This window comes from Oncorhynchus mykiss, chromosome 3, assembly GCF_057628025.1.
Source record: "Oncorhynchus mykiss isolate SJ-2025 chromosome 3, ASM5762802v1, whole genome shotgun sequence".
Taxonomy (NCBI): Eukaryota; Metazoa; Chordata; class Actinopteri; order Salmoniformes; family Salmonidae; genus Oncorhynchus; species Oncorhynchus mykiss.
The window spans coordinates 66,463,471-66,481,033 of record NC_143024.1 but is presented as its reverse complement, the minus strand read 5'-3'; the positions used below and the strand labels follow the sequence as shown (position 1 = coordinate 66,481,033).

Here is a 17,563-nt window from a genome sequence, read left to right as displayed (position 1 = left end):
ATAATAGGCATCAATGGGATCAAAACAATAGTCAAACATGTCACAGTTTAGCAACATGTAGCAGAATATAATGTAAATGCTGTGCAATTAAAATAATAGAAGTAGTGTTATAACAAGGATGTTACACCTATTATAATTAATTTGGAAACAAGACATTTTCCTCTTGAAGCAAACAGTGAATATTTTGAAATTCCAAAGACCATGATGTCCAAATGCAACCAAAGGCTTTCAAAACCAAAAGGCCTAACTTGCTACATTATAGCCAGTCTCTTACAACAGTCCATTCAAAGTTCAAAGCTTTCCTAATACAGGACAATCAGATGGTAAAATAAACTGAGACACTGTTGACAAACTAGTATTAACATCCCCATTTATTGTGTACAAACATTACAGACTGAGGATGAATGGAAATGTACATTTCTAGGATGAACTAAATAATATACACTGAATGTAAAAACATTACTATTTTGTCTTGACTGTTCACCCTCTGAATGCCACACATACACAATCCATGTCTCAATTGTCTAAAGAATCCTTCTTTAACCTGTCTCCTCCCCTTTATCTACGCTGATCAAAGTGGATTTAACACGTGACATCAATAAGGGATCATAGCTTTCATCTGGATTCACCTGGTCAGACTATGTCATGGAAAGAGCAGGTGTTCCTAATGTTTTGTGCACTCAGTGTAAATTATTTAGGTCTTTTGGAAAGATGCTTACAGTATCATAACATGGTCATGTTTTCAATATTAGTATTTGAGGGGAAGGTTGTTGGTGGTTAACACATTATTTTAACACCAGTGAAGTTTCTATTGCCAGACCTTTTGACAGAACACAGTGTGACATGTGGTAATTCAGTGTGAAAGACGTCACTGGTTGGTACAGACATGGGTGGTAAAGCTATATTTCAACACAGCCACAGGCCATAGGCTAGCAACAAGGCTATACACTAGTCTCCTCCAGTTGAGCAGGTTCCTCCTTTTGTCTCTGTGTCTGGGTGCCTGGATGGAAGACACAACAACACATCAACCAGAATGTTTCGTCATAATGTTAATTTAAGTTGTAGTTCACTACAAAATCAAAGTTGGTCATATGTTTGGAGACTTTAAAAGCTCTCTAATGCAGAGAAGGATCCACGTCCCAAAACGAAAGATAAAGGTAGGTACTGTCTAAGGCAGACATTTTAGATGATTCCTCAATGTCCCGTTCCTTTGGGATTGGGTTGGATGTCTTGTTTATGGAGAGTCTACCCAAGAGGGAGTGTCTCTTTACCGTTTGGTCTTCGACAGTAGAGCCCAAGAAGTCCCAGAATTCCTAGGGTGGCAGCCATTGTAATCACCCCTCTCACCACTGTCTCGGTGCCCATCCCTATGAAAACTTATGTTAAATTATATTAAACATGGCAACCTCTCCAGCATGGTAACCTATTTATTTTGTTACACTAGGCCTATGCCAGGGGAAAGCAGAGGTCCAGTGAGGAAAAATGTGTTTGGTTTGAGATAGGTTGGAACAGATTAGATCAATTTGAAGAGAGTCTATCATAACTAATTGTTACCTGTCATTGAAGACATTTTTGTCTGTGTGGGGAGTGTGAGGGTCAGGGAGGCTGTCGCTCTGAGCATGCCCTCTGTGAACACAGCACACTGCCAGTGCAGCTGGTCCCTATGGAGGCTGGGCAGGGTCACACTGAGCGTCCTGTTAGGGTGACTCTTTGTCAGGACGTCCTGTTTGACCAGCAGCCACCTGCTCCCCTCCATCCTCATCCAGGCCAGGGTCACAGGGTCGGTGCTCACCTCCGACACCTCACACCTCACCACCACGGGCTGGCCACCAGGGGGCCCTCCAGATTCAGATACTAAGATAAATAACAGAAAAAAGTACTGTACTGTACTTTGACTGAAAGAGCAGTAACTGTAACAATGTACTGAACAGCTGATTAAATTAAATGATTAAATGAAAAGTGTATGGTTGTCATAGTAACCAACAGTATAAGTGAACAGAGTGTCTGCTCTCTCATTGTTAAAAGACTAAAGCAAAGTTACCTCGAATGGTTGTGATTTTAACCGAGCTGAACCTGTGGTCTTCAAAGAAACATGTGAAAACTCCACTATCCTCAAATGTCACTGGTGAGACATGCAGTGGGAAATCATATCCGTTGAATGAGGGAGATGAGAATCGGTCACTTCTGACTTTGTCTGATGAAGTCAGAGTAACAGATGTTGGTGATCTGCTCATGGTCCATGCGGCTCTGCTGTATGGGGAACTTGGGGAACTTGACCCGCAGATCAACTTCACCTCACTGCTGTTGCTGCTCTCTCGAAACAGATGATATGGTTTATTAAATGTGCCTGGAATAAAGAAACGTTAAAAGGAAAATGCTGATGATATTGTTTGCCTGTATAGTGCAGTTGTATCACTCTTTTCTTTGTATTATTGAGGACCATCTTCCTGAATATTTAACATTTGGTCACGTCATGTGTTAATATATTACATTCATGTTAATAAATATTACCTGTTTGTACAGACAGTGTAGTATGAACTCTAAACAACAATTCTCCATTCAGTCTGAAATTGCAGTTAGATCTCCCCTGGTAATTCTGATCGACAGTGTGGATGATCATATGGGCCGTTTTGTTGTAGAACAGCGTGGTGTTAGATGTGGAATCTCCATGTCTTTCCCACTGCAGTGTGGCCCCATCTGGTATGTGGGACACCTCGCAACGCACACTCACATCAGAACCCAGATACACTTCATTACCATTATAGTTTGGTGTCGCTGCAACAAGGAGATATATATGACTTTACTTCAATTTGTTAAAAGAAGATAAAACGAGGGGAAATGTGGAAATCAGTGGTTTACATTTTTACTAATCTAAAATGCTTGAAAATCAATAATGAAATGATTATAACAGCAAAATTTTGTCTCTAATTATGATATTGACGAGGCGATATACATTGATATTTAAAATGATTCAAATTATACACATTGAGAAACTGAACATGATCAATATACCTTTAACCACAAAACTAAACACCTCAAATCTCGCCAGAACTGCTGAAGCTGGTTTGGTTTGCATGAGCACAAACTCTCCAGCATTTTCATATTTTTTTTGCATAGACAGATATCCTGTTCCTTGTGAGAAAGGAGCCTGTGTGTTCCATGAAGGATTTCTACTCATGGAGGAAGTGATTTGGGCTACTGAAGTGTTTGAGTGTCTGCCATCATGTGCGGTCCACATCCATTGGTACGCTGTCCCTTTCAGAACTGCAGGGGGAACTTGGAGAGTGACTCTGTTACTGGTATTGGTCTCGGCAAGGAAAAATATCTTCGTTGACAATTCTGTGGAGGGAAGATATTCAAAACGATGGGATAAAAAGCTGCAAAATATCTTTATATTAATATTATTCACTGTTCAAATCACACATTTTCTCTCGCTCTCTTTCTCAGATGACTCCTCAATAGCTTCATCATACTTGTATGTCATGCTTTAAAGGGGCAATCTGCTGATAGAACAACAACAAAGCAGTTAACCTGCTACTGATTTGGGAAACAGCTGAGATATGGGCCTGGAGATATTTATAAAAATGTTTATAATATTTATATTGTTTACAACTTATATTTGGGATACAGATGGGGTACAACAGTTGAACTAAGCTCATTAGGCAGTTCAAATCTTCAAGAATCAATGGATGTATATCAGGGATGGGCAACTTGGTGGGTGGTGGGGGCCACTAAAACTGAACTCATCATGAGTGGAGGGAAATGCCTTGCAGGTCTGCATAACCACATATGCATAATCCCCCCCATCACCACATAGTGAGAAAAACATTTCAGCAGAACCCATCTTGGCAGCGGAGAGAAAAAACATGTTTTGGAGTAAATTTTCTACAATTTTACAAGTTGATTTTGTTTTACTAATTTCCTGCAATTCTACACATTTTGCCATATGGTGAGGAGAAATGTGTGCAGTTTTTAATATGATATCTGAGTGAGACTGACTAACAAAATCAATGTGTTCCCCCCGGATGGTATTTTGACCATGATTACTAAATTTAGAAAGCTAGCAGCAAGACTAACTTACCAATAAAAAAATGTTTAGCTGACATGGACTAATTGACTGACAATCAGTGACTGCATCATAGAAAAACTGCTGATGCACAAACATATTTAAAAAATGTCACATTGTATATGATCCTATTCTAACTTGCAACAGTAGGTTGGGACCCCGACTGAGAAAAAACGTTCTTTTTTTAAAATGTACTTCTTCTTTTGACCCGAGGGCCGTCAAAAGGGGCGGGCCGCCAGTTTCCCATCCTGGGTGTTCACAGCTGCAGGAAGTAGGAGTGCTGAGGCTGCTGTAGCACCCCCTGAAATATCTGATTGAAAATATCCTTAAAAATTCACACAAAAATGCGACCCCCTTGACAAAACATTCTCAGCCCCTCCCCCATCCTCCATTGCTGAATTTTTTTTACTGCGTTCCACCCCAAACTACTTCCCATGGCTATGCTGGTGTATATCATTCATTTAAAGGTCTCCAAATGGATGTAGCAACTACAGTTTACCTCTTTAAATGGTGACTCTTTTATGTCAAATAATTCAACCAGAAACACGTTACTCACGTTCAGCTGAGAGTCCCTGACCGGATCTAGATATCCACAGCAGAACCCACAACAACGTTACACCCATAGAGCCACTGTACTGCCCCATGTTGCTGTATGTTACTGTTCTGTTCCCGTATCTACTCAGTAGCCAACTCATATCATTACTGACATCTCTGATAAATAGGTTCAGGAAATGACTGAAGAAAAGAAGAAGTTCAAGAACTACAGATGTGATGCAATTTAAAATGAGTGCAAATCTGAGGATATATTACTTCATAAAATCTCACTTTACTTGTATCAGCCACATACTGAATGTAGCAAGCAGGGATTACGGAGCAGGATTAAAGGTTAAATTATCAATGCCACACCACCACCATAATTTATTTTACATTTATATAACTAAGCAAGTCAGTTAATAAGAAGAAATTCTTATTTTCAATGAAGGCCTTGGAACAGTTGGTTAACTGCCTTGTTCAGGGGCAGAACAACAGATTTTTACCTTGTCAGTTGAGGGATTCGATCTAGCAACCTTTTGGTTACTAGTCCAATGCTCTAACCACTAGGCTACCTGCCGATAATAGGCATCAATGGGATCAAAACAATAGTCAAACATGTCACAGTTTAGCAACATGTAGCAGAATATAATGTAAATGCTGTGCAATTAAAATAATAGAAGTAGTGTTATAACAAGGATGTTACACATATTATAATTAATATGGAAACAAGACATTTTCCTCTTGAAGCAAACAGTGAATATTTTGAAATTCCAAAGACCATGATGTCCAAATGCAACCAAAGGCTTTCAAAACCAAAAAGCCCAACTTGCTACGTTATAGCCAGTCTCTTACAACAGTCCATTCAAAGTTCAAAGCTTTCCTAATACAGGACAATCAGATGGTAAAATAAACTGAGACACTGTTGACAAACTAGTATTAACATCCCCATTTATTGTGTACAAACATTACAGACTGAGGATGAATGGAAATGTACATTTCTAGGATGAACTAAATAATATACACTGAGTGTAAAAACATTACTATTTAGTCTTGACCGTTCACCCTCTGAATGCCACACATACGCAGTCCATGTCTCAATTGTCTCAAGAATCCTTCTTTAACCTGTCTCCTCCCCTTTATTTACGCTGATCAAAGTGGATTTAACACGTGACATCAATAAGGGATCATAGCTTTCATCTGGATTCACCTGGTCAGTCTATATCATGGAAAGAGCAGGTGTTCCTAATGTTTTGTGCACTCTGTGTAAATTATTTAGGTCTTTTGGAAAGATGCTTACAGTATCATAACATGGTCATGTTTTCAATATTAGTCTTTGAGGGAAGGTTGTTGGTGGTTAACACATTATTTTAACACCAGTGAAGTTTCTATTGCCAGACCTTTTGACAGAAAACAGTGTGACATGTGGTAATGTGTGAAAGATGTTACTAGTTGGTACAGACATGGGTGGGAAAGCTATATTTCAACACAGACACAGGCCATAGGCTAGCAAGAAGGCTATACACCAGTCTCCTGCAGTTGAGCAGGTTCCTCCTTTTGTCTCTGTGTCTGGGTGCCTGGATGGATGACACAACAACACATCAACCAGAAGAGTTTGAAATGATGTCATTTACACACACTAATTCACTAGTTTTCCACTCAGTACTTATGAAAGGTGATCATGTTTGTTACTACATAATGTTAATTTAAATTGTAGTTCACTACAAAATCAAAGTTGGTCATATGTTTGGAGACTTTAAAAGCTCTCTAATGCAGAGAAGGATCCACGTCCCATGAGAAAGGCTAGCTCTGCCTCGGTCCAAAACGAAAGAGAAAGAGAGGTACTGTCTAAGGCAGACATTTTAGATGGTTCCTCAATGTCCCGTTCCTTTGGGATTGGGTTGGAGGTCTTGTTTATGGAGTGTCTATCCAAGAGGGAGTGTCTCCTTACCGTTTGGTCTTCGACAGTAGAACCCGAGAAGTCCCAGAATTCCTAGGGTGGCAGCCATTGTAATCACCCCTCTCACCACTGTCTCGGTGCCCATCCCTATGAAAACTTATGTTAAATTATATTAAACATGGCAACCTCTCCAGCATGGTAACCTATTTATTTTGTTACACTAGGCCTATGCCAGGGGAGAGCAGAGGTCCAGTGAGGAAAAATGTGTTTGGTTTGAGATAGGTTGGAACAGATTAGATCAATTTGAAGAGAGTCTATCATAACTAATTGTTACCTGTCATTGAAGACATTGTTGTCTGTGTGGGGAGTGTGAGGGTCAGGGAGGCTGTCGCTCTGAGCATGCCCTCTGTGAACACAGCACACTGCCAGTGCAGCTGGTCCCTATGGAGGCTGGGCAGGGTCACACTGAGCATCCTGTTGGGGTGACTCTCTGTCAGGATGTCCTGTTTGACCAGCAGCCCCCTGCTCCCTTCCATCCTCAGCCAGGCTAGGGTCACAGGGTCGGTGCTCACCTCCGACACCTCACATCTCAGGACCACCGGATGATTCCTGGGGAATCCACTAGGCGGAACTGCAGAGACTGAAATGGAAATCTGGAGATCATTGGGGATCTGTCATCTGTTCTCTCAAAGATTAGTAGAATAGATTATTCTGAAAAATGCACCGTAGATATTTAAAATGATAATGCTCACCCTTTAGGGTTACCACATCGATAGAGGCAACTAGGAGGTTTTCAAAATAGCAATTGAACCTTCCAGAATCTTCAAACTTCACTGGTGAGAAGTAGAGAGGGAAGTAGTATCCATTGAAGTCCCCGTATGAAAATCTCTCATTAAACGTGTCATTGGAGCCGTACATTGTAGTTCTCACAAGGTGAACCTCTTTAGCTGTAGATAATGGGGTCCAGGACCATGATGCATGGATGTACTCATCTGATGTCATACAAAGCAGTGTCACCAGAGAGCTGTTGGAGCTCTCTCTGTACATTGTGAGAGTGGCATCAGACGAAACTGTGGAGAAAACCATAGCGTTGTTCAGTCAGAGGGGAAAGTTGAATTTTATTTCAATCCAAAGTCTAAATGGCATTACGGGTCCATTTTATTGTAAATGTATCACATGTGATCACCATTTATCCATTTAAAATCAGACCAATATTATTGATTATCAATGACTACTGATCAAGAGGACAACATTCACATTTCACATAAAAGTTTTGATATTTCAGTTAGATAAGAACACATTTTGTACCTTCCTCAATTCTGACAGCATTAGAGACATTATATAACAGTGTTCCATTCTGTCTAAAAGTGCAGTAGTATGCCCCCTGACTGTCCGGATGAACACTGCGGATGATCATGTGGACAGTGTTGTTGTAGAACAGCGTGGTGATAGAAGTGGAATCTCCATCTCTTTCCCACTGCAGTGTGGCCCCATCTGGTAGGCTGGACACCTCGCAACTAACACTCACATCAGAACCCAGACGAAATGAAGGCCAAAAGGAAGGTGTAACTGAAAAAACATGCAATTTAAAGATGTTTACAATGTAAACTTACTGTCCAAACTAAAACAATAATGTGAATGAACAATTACGGTGAAGAAATTAATTTTGGAAGCTGGCTTTCGAAACGATTTAATCATTGGAAAGTATTTTGTCATTATGGAAGATTCACGATGGCGTGTCTGTACAAAACAGACACAGAATCTACTTACTTTTTGTGGTGAAGATCTCAATCTTAACCAATGGGACATTTGTTCTTACCAACAAAAACACCCCTGCACATTCAAACTTCGGCTTCACTGTTACGTCAAAGTCTTTGCTGCAAGAAAAGTACTCTGTGAAAGGTGGACTAACCACTAGCCTAGAGGATATTGCTCTGGCTATTTGAATCTCTGAGTATCTCCCATCATGTGAGGTCCACTCCCAGCTGAACTCTGACCAGTGAGGTTGAGCCAGGTCTGACACAGACAGGTGCACACTCTCTGTCTGACCAGAGATCAAGAAGATGCTCCTCTTCATCACTGTGTGTGGACAATGAGACACAGATCTGGTCAAATGACAGTATTAATTCACCCCATAACAGTTTCAAAATGCACAGATTATTTATTGTGAATCTGGTTTAAAGCCCCTTATTTGTTTTAAAAATCAAGGACAACCGATTCAAATTAGAGAATAGGTTTTCAAAGTCTAATCGGTATACCAGTTTCCCTCTGATAGTCATGGAAACTGTCCATACTGTACATGTAATCCTTTAATTTACATTGAAATTGCTTGTCCCAGATATTTGGGTTTTGAATGAAACATTCTGCTTGTTTTAAACAAGATGTTCAGAGCAACAAAAGAATGATGATGAAATACATACAGTAAGAACTGAACTCACCCTCAGCAGAATTCCCTGATATGCATAACAGGATCCACCACTGAATAACCACAATGTGGTCCATGACCTGACATTTAACTCCAGTTCCACCAATATCTGAGAAACAACTCCAGACAGAGAGACGGAGCAGAGCACATTCTTACATTGAAACAGCAGCTTGCACAATTTCCGCTATCTTGTTCAGTTACATCTCGTCATCTCACTATTGCATTCATCATTGTAGCAACTTGTTCTCTTGATCTGATAACGTGAAGGTTTTCTCAGTTGATTTGAACCGTTAGCATTTGAGCTACCCATTTTGACCATTGAATGCCATGGTCGGATGGCCAAGCCAGGCGAAATGTCTGATATCTAATTTAGGTATAGTTACAGTAATGGATAGGACCCAGATGATTGTACGTGGTTTTATTCTCAATTACGTTAATAATACTTTAACAAGAACACACCATGGGAAAAAGGTACAATTTAAACTGGAATTGAACTGGAATTGAAATAGAATCAACACAAATTAGGAACGATTTTACTTAACATGATCTAAACTGGTGTTACAGGAAGCAGTTTGTTCGTTATATCACCAGACCTATACACTGATTCATTAAAAACATATGGTATGGTAAAGTGAAGTGCATAGCAATGTTATAATGGGGTTACGTCCATTAAGGTTCATTAGCATTAAAGGCACAATGCAGCTTTTTAAACATTTATATTAAATCATTTCTAGGTAAAAATGTAGAACTTTACTGTAATAGATTTCCATTAAAAGGGTCAAAAAACACTTTTTGGGAGTGGTCTGAGTGGGAAGGGAAAAACTGAAACATAGCCGTTATTGGCAGATCGTTTTGGAACTCTTTGTTATTGGTCTATTAACCAATTTACCACATGGTGATGTCATGATGGAAAACCCGAAACTTCCACCCATTCAAACCCGCTGATTAAAAGGTCCTTTGTGGATTGTATTTTCAACCAGAAACTTTCAGGAATTAAAACGTATTATTATTTTTTCAAACTTTTACAGTGTTAGTTTCATCAGCTGTTTTAAATGGACCTTTAAATGGCGACAGGGTAGCCTAACGGTTAGAGCGTTGGACTAGTAACCGAAAGGATGCAAGGTTGAATCCCCGAACTGACAAGGTACAAATCTGTCGTTCTGCCCCTGAACAAGGCAGTTAACCCACTGTTCCTAGGCCATCATTGAAAATAAGAATTTGTTCTTAACCGACTTGCCTAGTTAAATAAAGGTAAAATAAAAAATAGAAGTTAGAGCCATGGCTCAAATTGCATGGGTTTTGATACTGTTTGATTCCTGAAAGTTTAGTATGAAAAATAGCTATATGAAGCAGGGTTAGCATGATAAACATAATACATACATAGCTTAAATGTATTTGATAGACAATCCAATGCTGAAAGCCTTTAATAGTATAGGTCTATGTACTTTCTCAGCAGAGAAAATCTCCCCTCCTTGGTTCCTTAACGGTATGGTACAAAGCATAAGCATGACAAGAGTGTATAAGATCATCCACTCAGTAGCGTATTCATCACAGTCACTGAATGTAGACAGCATAATTATTTTACAACTTTTATGTTTTAAGCAGACCACCATAGTGCCTGTGCCCAAGAACACTAAGGTAACCTGCCAAAATGACTACCGACCCGTGCACTCACATCTGTAGCCATGAAGGGCTTTGAAAGGCTGGTCATTGCTCACATCAACACCATCATCCCAGAAACCCTAGACCCACTCCAATTTGCATACCGCCCCAACAGATCCACAGATGATGCAATCTCTATTGCACTCCACACTGCCCTTTACCACCTGAACAAAATAAACACCTACGTGAGAATGCTATTCATTGACTACAGCTCAGCGTTCAACACCATAGTGCCCTCAAAGCACACCAGTAAGCTAAGGACCCTGGGACTAAACACCTCCCTCTGCAACTGGATCCTGGACTTCCTGACGTGCCGCCCCCAGGTGGTAAGGGTAGGTAACAACATATCCGCCACGCTGGTCCTCAACACGGGGGCCCCTCAGGGGTGCGTGCTCAGCCCCCTCCGGTACTCCCTGTTCACTCATGACTGCACGGCCAGGCACGACTCCAGCACCATCATTACATGGTAGGCCTGATAACCGACAACACCTGACACAACAGTGGTAGGCCTGATAACCGACAACAACGAGACAGCCTATAGGAAGGAGGTCAGAGACCTGGGCATGAGGTACCAGGACAACAACCTCTCTGTCAACGTGATCAAGACAAAGGAGATGATTGTGGGCTCCAGGGAAAAGAGGACAGAGCACACCCCCATTCTCATTGACGTGTCTGCAGTGGAACAGGTTGAGAGCTTCAAGTTCCTTAGTGTCCACATAACCAACAAACTAACATGGTCCAAGCACACCAAGACAGTCGGGAAGCGGGCACAACAAAACCTATTCCCCCTCGGGAGACTGAAAAGATTTGGCATGGGTCCTCAGAACCTCAAAAGGTTCTACAGCTGCACCCTCGAGAGCACTGGTTGCATCACTGCCTGGTATGGCAACTGCTCGGCCTACGACCGCAAGGCACTACAGAGGGTAATGCGTACAGCCCAGTACATCACTGGGGCCAAGCTTCCTGCCATCCAGGACCTCTATACCAGGAGATGTCAGAGGAAGGGCCTAAAAATTGTCAAAGACTCCAGCCACCCTCGGCATAGACTGTTCTCTCTGCTACCGCACGGCAAGCGGTAACGGAACGCCAAGTCTAGGTCCCCAAACCATAAGACTCCTGAACATCTGGTCAAATGGCTACCCAGACTATTTGCATTGCACCCCCCTCCCCTCTTCACACCACTGCCACTCTCTGTTGTCATCTATGCATAGTCACTTTAATTAACTCTACCTACACTTACATACTACCTCAACTACCCGGTGCCCCCGCACATTGACTCTGTACCGCCACCCCCCTGTATATATTGTTATTTATTACTGCTGCTCTTTAATTACTTGTTACTTTTATCTCTTATTCTTATCCATATTTCTTTGAAAATGCACTGTTGGTTAGGGGCTCGTAAGTAAGCATTTAACTGTAAGGCTGTTGTATTTGGGCGCGTGGGACTACTACAATTTGATTTAATTTGAAAAATGTGTTTTGTAGATGTGCTTTTTTAAGTGTGTGATGATGATGAATGGCTCACACTTGTGACGTGTTCTTAGTGGGTGTTTCATAAATGTTAGAGTCGGGGTTGTTTTCATAGACGAGCTCAGGTATGTCTTGGTCTTAAACAGACAGTTACAAAAATAAAGAAGATCAAAAACAGAGTTACATCTAACATTCCAGTGTCACAGCATCCACTGGAAATGTGTACAGTATACTGTACTGTAGATACCTTTGTCTCTCTTTGGATCATCTCAGTCAGTGGTAGGTCTGTCATACCTTCAAGGTAGAAACAAAATATTACTTGAGACAGGTCCATCTTAACATAGAATAACATTACATTTAGGAACACAGTATAAGTTAGAAATCAGTGTGGCTACCTGCAGCTGCAGCTGCAGCTGATCCCCCTCCTGTGGAAATCACCAGATCTCATCAGGATCACAGCAACGGCACACACCAACCTAAACAGGGAACAATGATCACAGGCTACAGACTACTCTCTGTCAATGGCACACAGAGAGAGAGAGCGAGAGAGAGAGAGAGAAGGGGAGAGGGAGAGAGAGAGAGAGAGAGAGAGAGAGAGAGTGGGGGAGAGGGAGAGAGAGAGCGAGAGAGAGAGAGAGAAGGGGAGAGGGAGAGAGAGAGAGAGAGTGTGGGAGAGGGAGAGAGAGAGCAAGAGAGAGAGAGAGAAGGGGAGAGAGAGAGCGAGAGAGAGAGAGAGAGAAGGGGAGAGGGAGAGAGAGAGCGAGAGAGAGAGAGAGAAGGGGAGAGGGAGAGAGAGAGAGAGAGAGAGAGAGAGAGAGAAGGGGAGAGGGAGGCTACTTTTCCAAAAGGTACAAATGATGAGGCTAGAACTATGGCTGTAGGAACTATGGCTATAGACACCTGCAAATGTATTCTTTGTAATAATGTTTTAGGCAAAACATTTTAGATAGAATTTTCTATGCATAAAGTGTCTGTGAGCTACGTGCCTATTTCGTCGGGCATTGTGAGGGTCAGGAAGGCTGTAGCCCTAAGAATGCCCTCTGTGAACACCACACACTGCCAGTGCAGCTGATCTCTACGGAGGCTGGGCAGGGTCACACTGAGCGTCCTGTTGGCATGAATCTCTGTCAGGACGTCCTGTTTGACCAGCAGCCCCCTGCTCTCCTCCATCCTCATCCAGGCCAGGGTCACAGGGCCACCGCTCACCTCCGACACCTCACACCTCAGGACCACTGGCTGGCTTCAGTGGTCTACCTTGAAACCCCGGAATGAGAATCTCTGAGGATTCTCCTGCATTGATACCCCGTTTGGATGTTCTCTCTCTGCTGGAGCCACCTTCACCGATGTTGCATGTAGTGGTTTTGGGTGCCCAATACCAAGCTGTTCTTTTAGGTTCATCTCCAGAGTTGCAGTTCAACGTCATCTCACTGATGTTGGAACTCTCTCTATACAGAGTGTAGGGAGGATTCTTTTTATCTGAGAAGACACAATAAAATATACATATTGCTATTAAAAGCATGCCCTGATGCCTCTCGGGTGGCGCAGTGGGCTAAGGCACTGCATCGCAGTGCTAGCTGTGCCACCAGAGACTCTGGGTTTGAGCCCAGGCTCTGTCGCAGCTGGCCGCGACCGGGAGGTGCATGGGGCGACGCACAATTGGCCTAGCGTCGTCCGGGTTAGGGAGGGTTTGGCCGGTAGGGATATCCTTGTCTCATCGCGCACTAGCGACTTCTGTGGCAGGCCGGGCGCAGTGCGCGCTAACTAGGTCACCAGGTGCACAGGGTTTCCTCCAACACATTGGTGCGGCTGGCTTCTGGGTTGGATGCGCGCTGTGATACCTTCTTAGGGCTGAAATCCTGTTAACAAGATTGATATGACAACAGCCAGTGAAAGTACAGGGGCCACATTCAAATCAACAGAAATCTCATAATTAAAATTCCTCAAACATACAAGCAAGTATCTTATACCATTTTAAAGGCAATCTTGTTGTTAATCCCACCACAGTGTCCGATTTCAAATAGGCTTTACAGCGAAAGCACCACAAATGATTATGTTAGGTCAGAGCCAAGTCACAGAAAAACACAGCCATTTTTCCAGCCAAAGAGTGGATTCACAAAAATCAGAAATAGAGATAGAATTCATCACTAACCTTTGATGATCTTCATCATATGACACTCATAGGACTTCATGTTACACAATACATGTATGTTTTGTTTGATAAAGTTCATAATTATATAAAAAAAATCTCAGTATACATTGGCACTTTATGTTCAGTAGTTCCAAAAACTACTATTTTGCAGAGAGCCACATCAATTTACAAAAATACTCATTATAAATGTTGATGAAAATACAAGTGTTATATATGGAAATAGAGATAAACTTCTCCTTAATGCAACTGCTGTGTCAGATTTAAAAAAAGCTTTACGGAAAAAGCAAACCATGCAATAATCTGAGTACGGCGCTCAGAGACCCAACAAGCCAAAAATATATCCTCCATATTGTGCAGTCAACATAAGTCAGAAATAACATTATAAATATTCACTTACCTTTGATGATCCTCATCAGAATGCACTCCCAGGAATCCCAGTTCCACAATAAAGGTTTGATTTGTTCGATGATGTCCAAATAGCTACTTTTGTTAGCGCATTTGGGAAACAAATCAAAACTCACAAAGCGCATTCACTAGTTGCAGACTAAATGTCAAAAAGTTCCGTTACAGTCCGTAGAAACATGTCAAACGATGTATAGAATCAATCTTTAGGATGTTTTTAACATAAATCTTCAATAATGTTCCAACCGGAGAATTCCTTTGTCTTCACACCTCTCATGTGAATGCGCATGACCAGCTCGTGGCTGCTGGCAGACCTCATTCCCCTCTCATTCAGCCCCCCTTCACAGTAGAAACCTCAAACAAGTTTCTAAAGACGGTTGACATCTAGTGGAAGCCTTAGGAAGTGCAACATGACCAATATCCCACTGTATCTTCAATAGGGGCTGAGTTGAATATCGACCAACCTCAGATTTCCCACTTCCTGGTTGGATTTCTTCTTAGGTTTTTGCCTGCCATATGAGTTATGTTATACTCACAGACATCATTCAAACAGTTTTAGAAACTTCAGAGTGTTTTCTATCCAAATAAACTAACAATATGCATATATTAGCAACTCAGACTGAGGAGCAGGCAGTTTACTCTGGGCACCTCTGGGCAGCTTATTATCCAAGCTACTCAATACTGCCCCCAGCCATAAGAAGTTTAAGAAGCAGTGCGGCTTGGTTTTTATTGTGTTTCGGAGGACGCATGGCTTTCGACCTTCATCTCTCCTGGGCCCGTAAAGGAGTTGTAGCGATGAGACAAGATAGTAACTACTAAAAACAATTGGAGACCACAAAATTGGGGAGAAAAGCGGGTAACATTTAAATTAAATAAAAAGCATGCCCTGATTTATTCCATTCAACAAGAGGAGAAAATATAAGAAATGCTGAAAATGAATAAAACTATAAGACATTTGCTGAAAATGTTACTCTAAAAATAAGGAAAACAATACTGACAAAAAAATATGTATCATCTACAAAGCCAAATAGTGATAATAGTAACTTTTATACAATTTCACAAGATACAAACAACAAATTCCTAAGAGATAACGTATTATTCACCATTTGTGATATTCAGTGTGTTATAGACATAGAATATATCCACTCCATTCCGTAGGATTCTGCAATAATATCTCCCCTGGCTGTGCTGATCAACATTGTGCATGTTCATGTAAGTAGGATTGTTGTAATGTGGTGTTAGAAGTAGCACTTTCATCTCTAACCCGCTGCAGTGCAGTTGAATCTGGCAGAGGAGAAAACTCACAACTCACTCTCGGATCTGAATCAGCTGTCAGTTTGGAATTAACAGACAAAATAAAGTAATTTTAATTGAATTACATAATAAATGTTGCAATTACTCTATGATGGAGATGATCGTGGACTTCAGAGAAGTTAGATATTACTGCACGGACGGAACTAGAAGCACAAGCATTTCACAACACTCGCATTAACATTGCTAACCATGTGTATGTGACCAATAAAATTTTATTTGATGACCCGTATGTTCTTGAGTCCCTTCGCTCATATCCTATAATATATAGAGTTAGGCATATTACATTTGAAAAGGTTTAATATTGACAGTCACCAAATGGAAACATTGAAAATATACATATACATTTGACAGCAAAGTTCATAATGAGCCAGGAGTAAATGGTTTGGTTGGCTCTGAGAGAAAGAATCAACTCCATGTTAAAAAGGTTTTTTCTTTTTTTATTTTTTTAAGAACAAAAAAGTTGTCTTTCTACAGATCTGCACAACCTACTCCCCATTTTCAAAGTGAAGGAAATTTATAGAATATATATATAACAAATTAAAAAACAAAGATGTCTAATTGCGTACTTCTTCACACCCTAGAGTTAACACTTGATGAAATTACCTTAGGTAGCCATTACAGCTGTGAATCATTTTGAATAATATTCTAACAACTTTGCACACCTTTTAGTGCAGAGATGGGCCCTTGGATCAATTTCCACAAAAAAAACTCAGTCGGGAGTGAAGACATATCACATCAAATCAAATGTATTTATATAGCCCTTCGTGCATCAGCTGATATCTCAAAGTGCTGTACAGAAACCCAGCCTAAAACCCCAAACAGCAAGCAATGCAGGTGTAGAAGCACGGTGGCTAGGTAAAACTCTCTAGAAAGGCCAAAACCTAGGAAGAAACCTAGAGAGGAACCAGGCTATGTGGGGTGGCCAGTCCTCTTCTGGCTGTGCCGGGTGGAGATTATAACAGAACATGGCCAAGATGTTCAAATGTTCATAAATGACCAGCATGGTCAAATAATAATAAGGCAGAACAGTTGAAACTGGAGCAGCAGCACGGCCAGGTGGACTGGGGACAGCAAGGAGTCATCATGTCAGGTAGTCCTGAGGCATGGTCCTAGGGCTCAGGTCCTCCGAGAGAGAGAAAGAAAGAGAGAAGGAGAGAATTAGAGAGAGCACACTTAAATTCACACAGGACACCGAATAGGACAGGAGAAGTACTCCAGATATAACAAACTGACCCTAGCCCCTCGACACATAAACTACTGCAGCATAAATACTGGAGGCTGAGACAGGAGGGGTCAGGAGACACTGCATATGCACATATGCAATCAATACAGCCTCATTTTATATTTCTTAGTCTTTTGGAAAATGTTCTATAATTTTTCTTTTCTTTTCTTTTCTCTTTAAAAATGTGGACTCGGTTGTGTAGATCAATAGAAAACAATTATCCTTTTTAAATGTGTGCAAGGGGTGTGTAGACTTTCACCAACGACTGTATGATATCAAGCCAGTTGCAAACATAAGAATTGCAACATTATTGAAACGTGACTTTTTAAGTGAATAATTAATCTTAAGATCTCCCGTCGGCAAAGTTTTAAATGGACATAGACTTACCTTCTGCAGGAAGTCCATGATTATATCCCGATACC

The 17,563-nt window shown here is 41.2% G+C and overlaps 2 protein-coding genes across 4 annotated transcripts; both read right to left on the bottom strand.

Annotated features, from left to right (window-relative positions):
* Window positions 1-353: 353 nt before the first annotated feature.
* Window positions 354-4,851, bottom strand: LOC149984654 (uncharacterized). 3 transcript variants are annotated; one of them, XM_036974611.2, is made up of 7 exons: window positions 4,623-4,851; window positions 3,013-3,339; window positions 2,512-2,775; window positions 2,042-2,347; window positions 1,555-1,854; window positions 1,272-1,367; window positions 354-1,000 (listed from the first exon to the last, which is right to left on the bottom strand). In XM_036974611.2, the coding sequence occupies exons 1-7, from the start codon at window positions 4,759-4,761 to the stop codon at window positions 942-944; spliced, it is 1,491 nt and encodes a 496-aa protein (XP_036830506.2). In that variant the 5' UTR covers window positions 4,762-4,851; the 3' UTR covers window positions 354-941. The 3 variants fall into 3 exon arrangements, with proteins under 3 accessions (XP_036830506.2, XP_090086080.1, XP_090086081.1); XM_090229954.1 differs by lacking the exon at window positions 1,272-1,367 and having other exon boundaries at window positions 4,623-4,794; XM_090229955.1 differs by lacking the exon at window positions 3,013-3,339 and having other exon boundaries at window positions 4,623-4,776.
* A 680-nt stretch (window positions 4,852-5,531) lies between these two features.
* On the bottom strand, window positions 5,532-9,268 carry LOC110520220 (uncharacterized). The gene is made up of 7 exons (XM_021597380.3): window positions 8,936-9,268; window positions 8,268-8,576; window positions 7,806-8,066; window positions 7,250-7,567; window positions 6,832-7,137; window positions 6,549-6,644; window positions 5,532-6,174 (listed from the first exon to the last, which is right to left on the bottom strand). Exons 1-7 carry the CDS (start codon window positions 8,997-8,999, stop codon window positions 6,116-6,118), a joined length of 1,413 nt encoding a protein of 470 aa, XP_021453055.3. The 5' UTR covers window positions 9,000-9,268; the 3' UTR covers window positions 5,532-6,115.
* Between the last annotated feature and the right edge of the window lie 8,295 nt (window positions 9,269-17,563).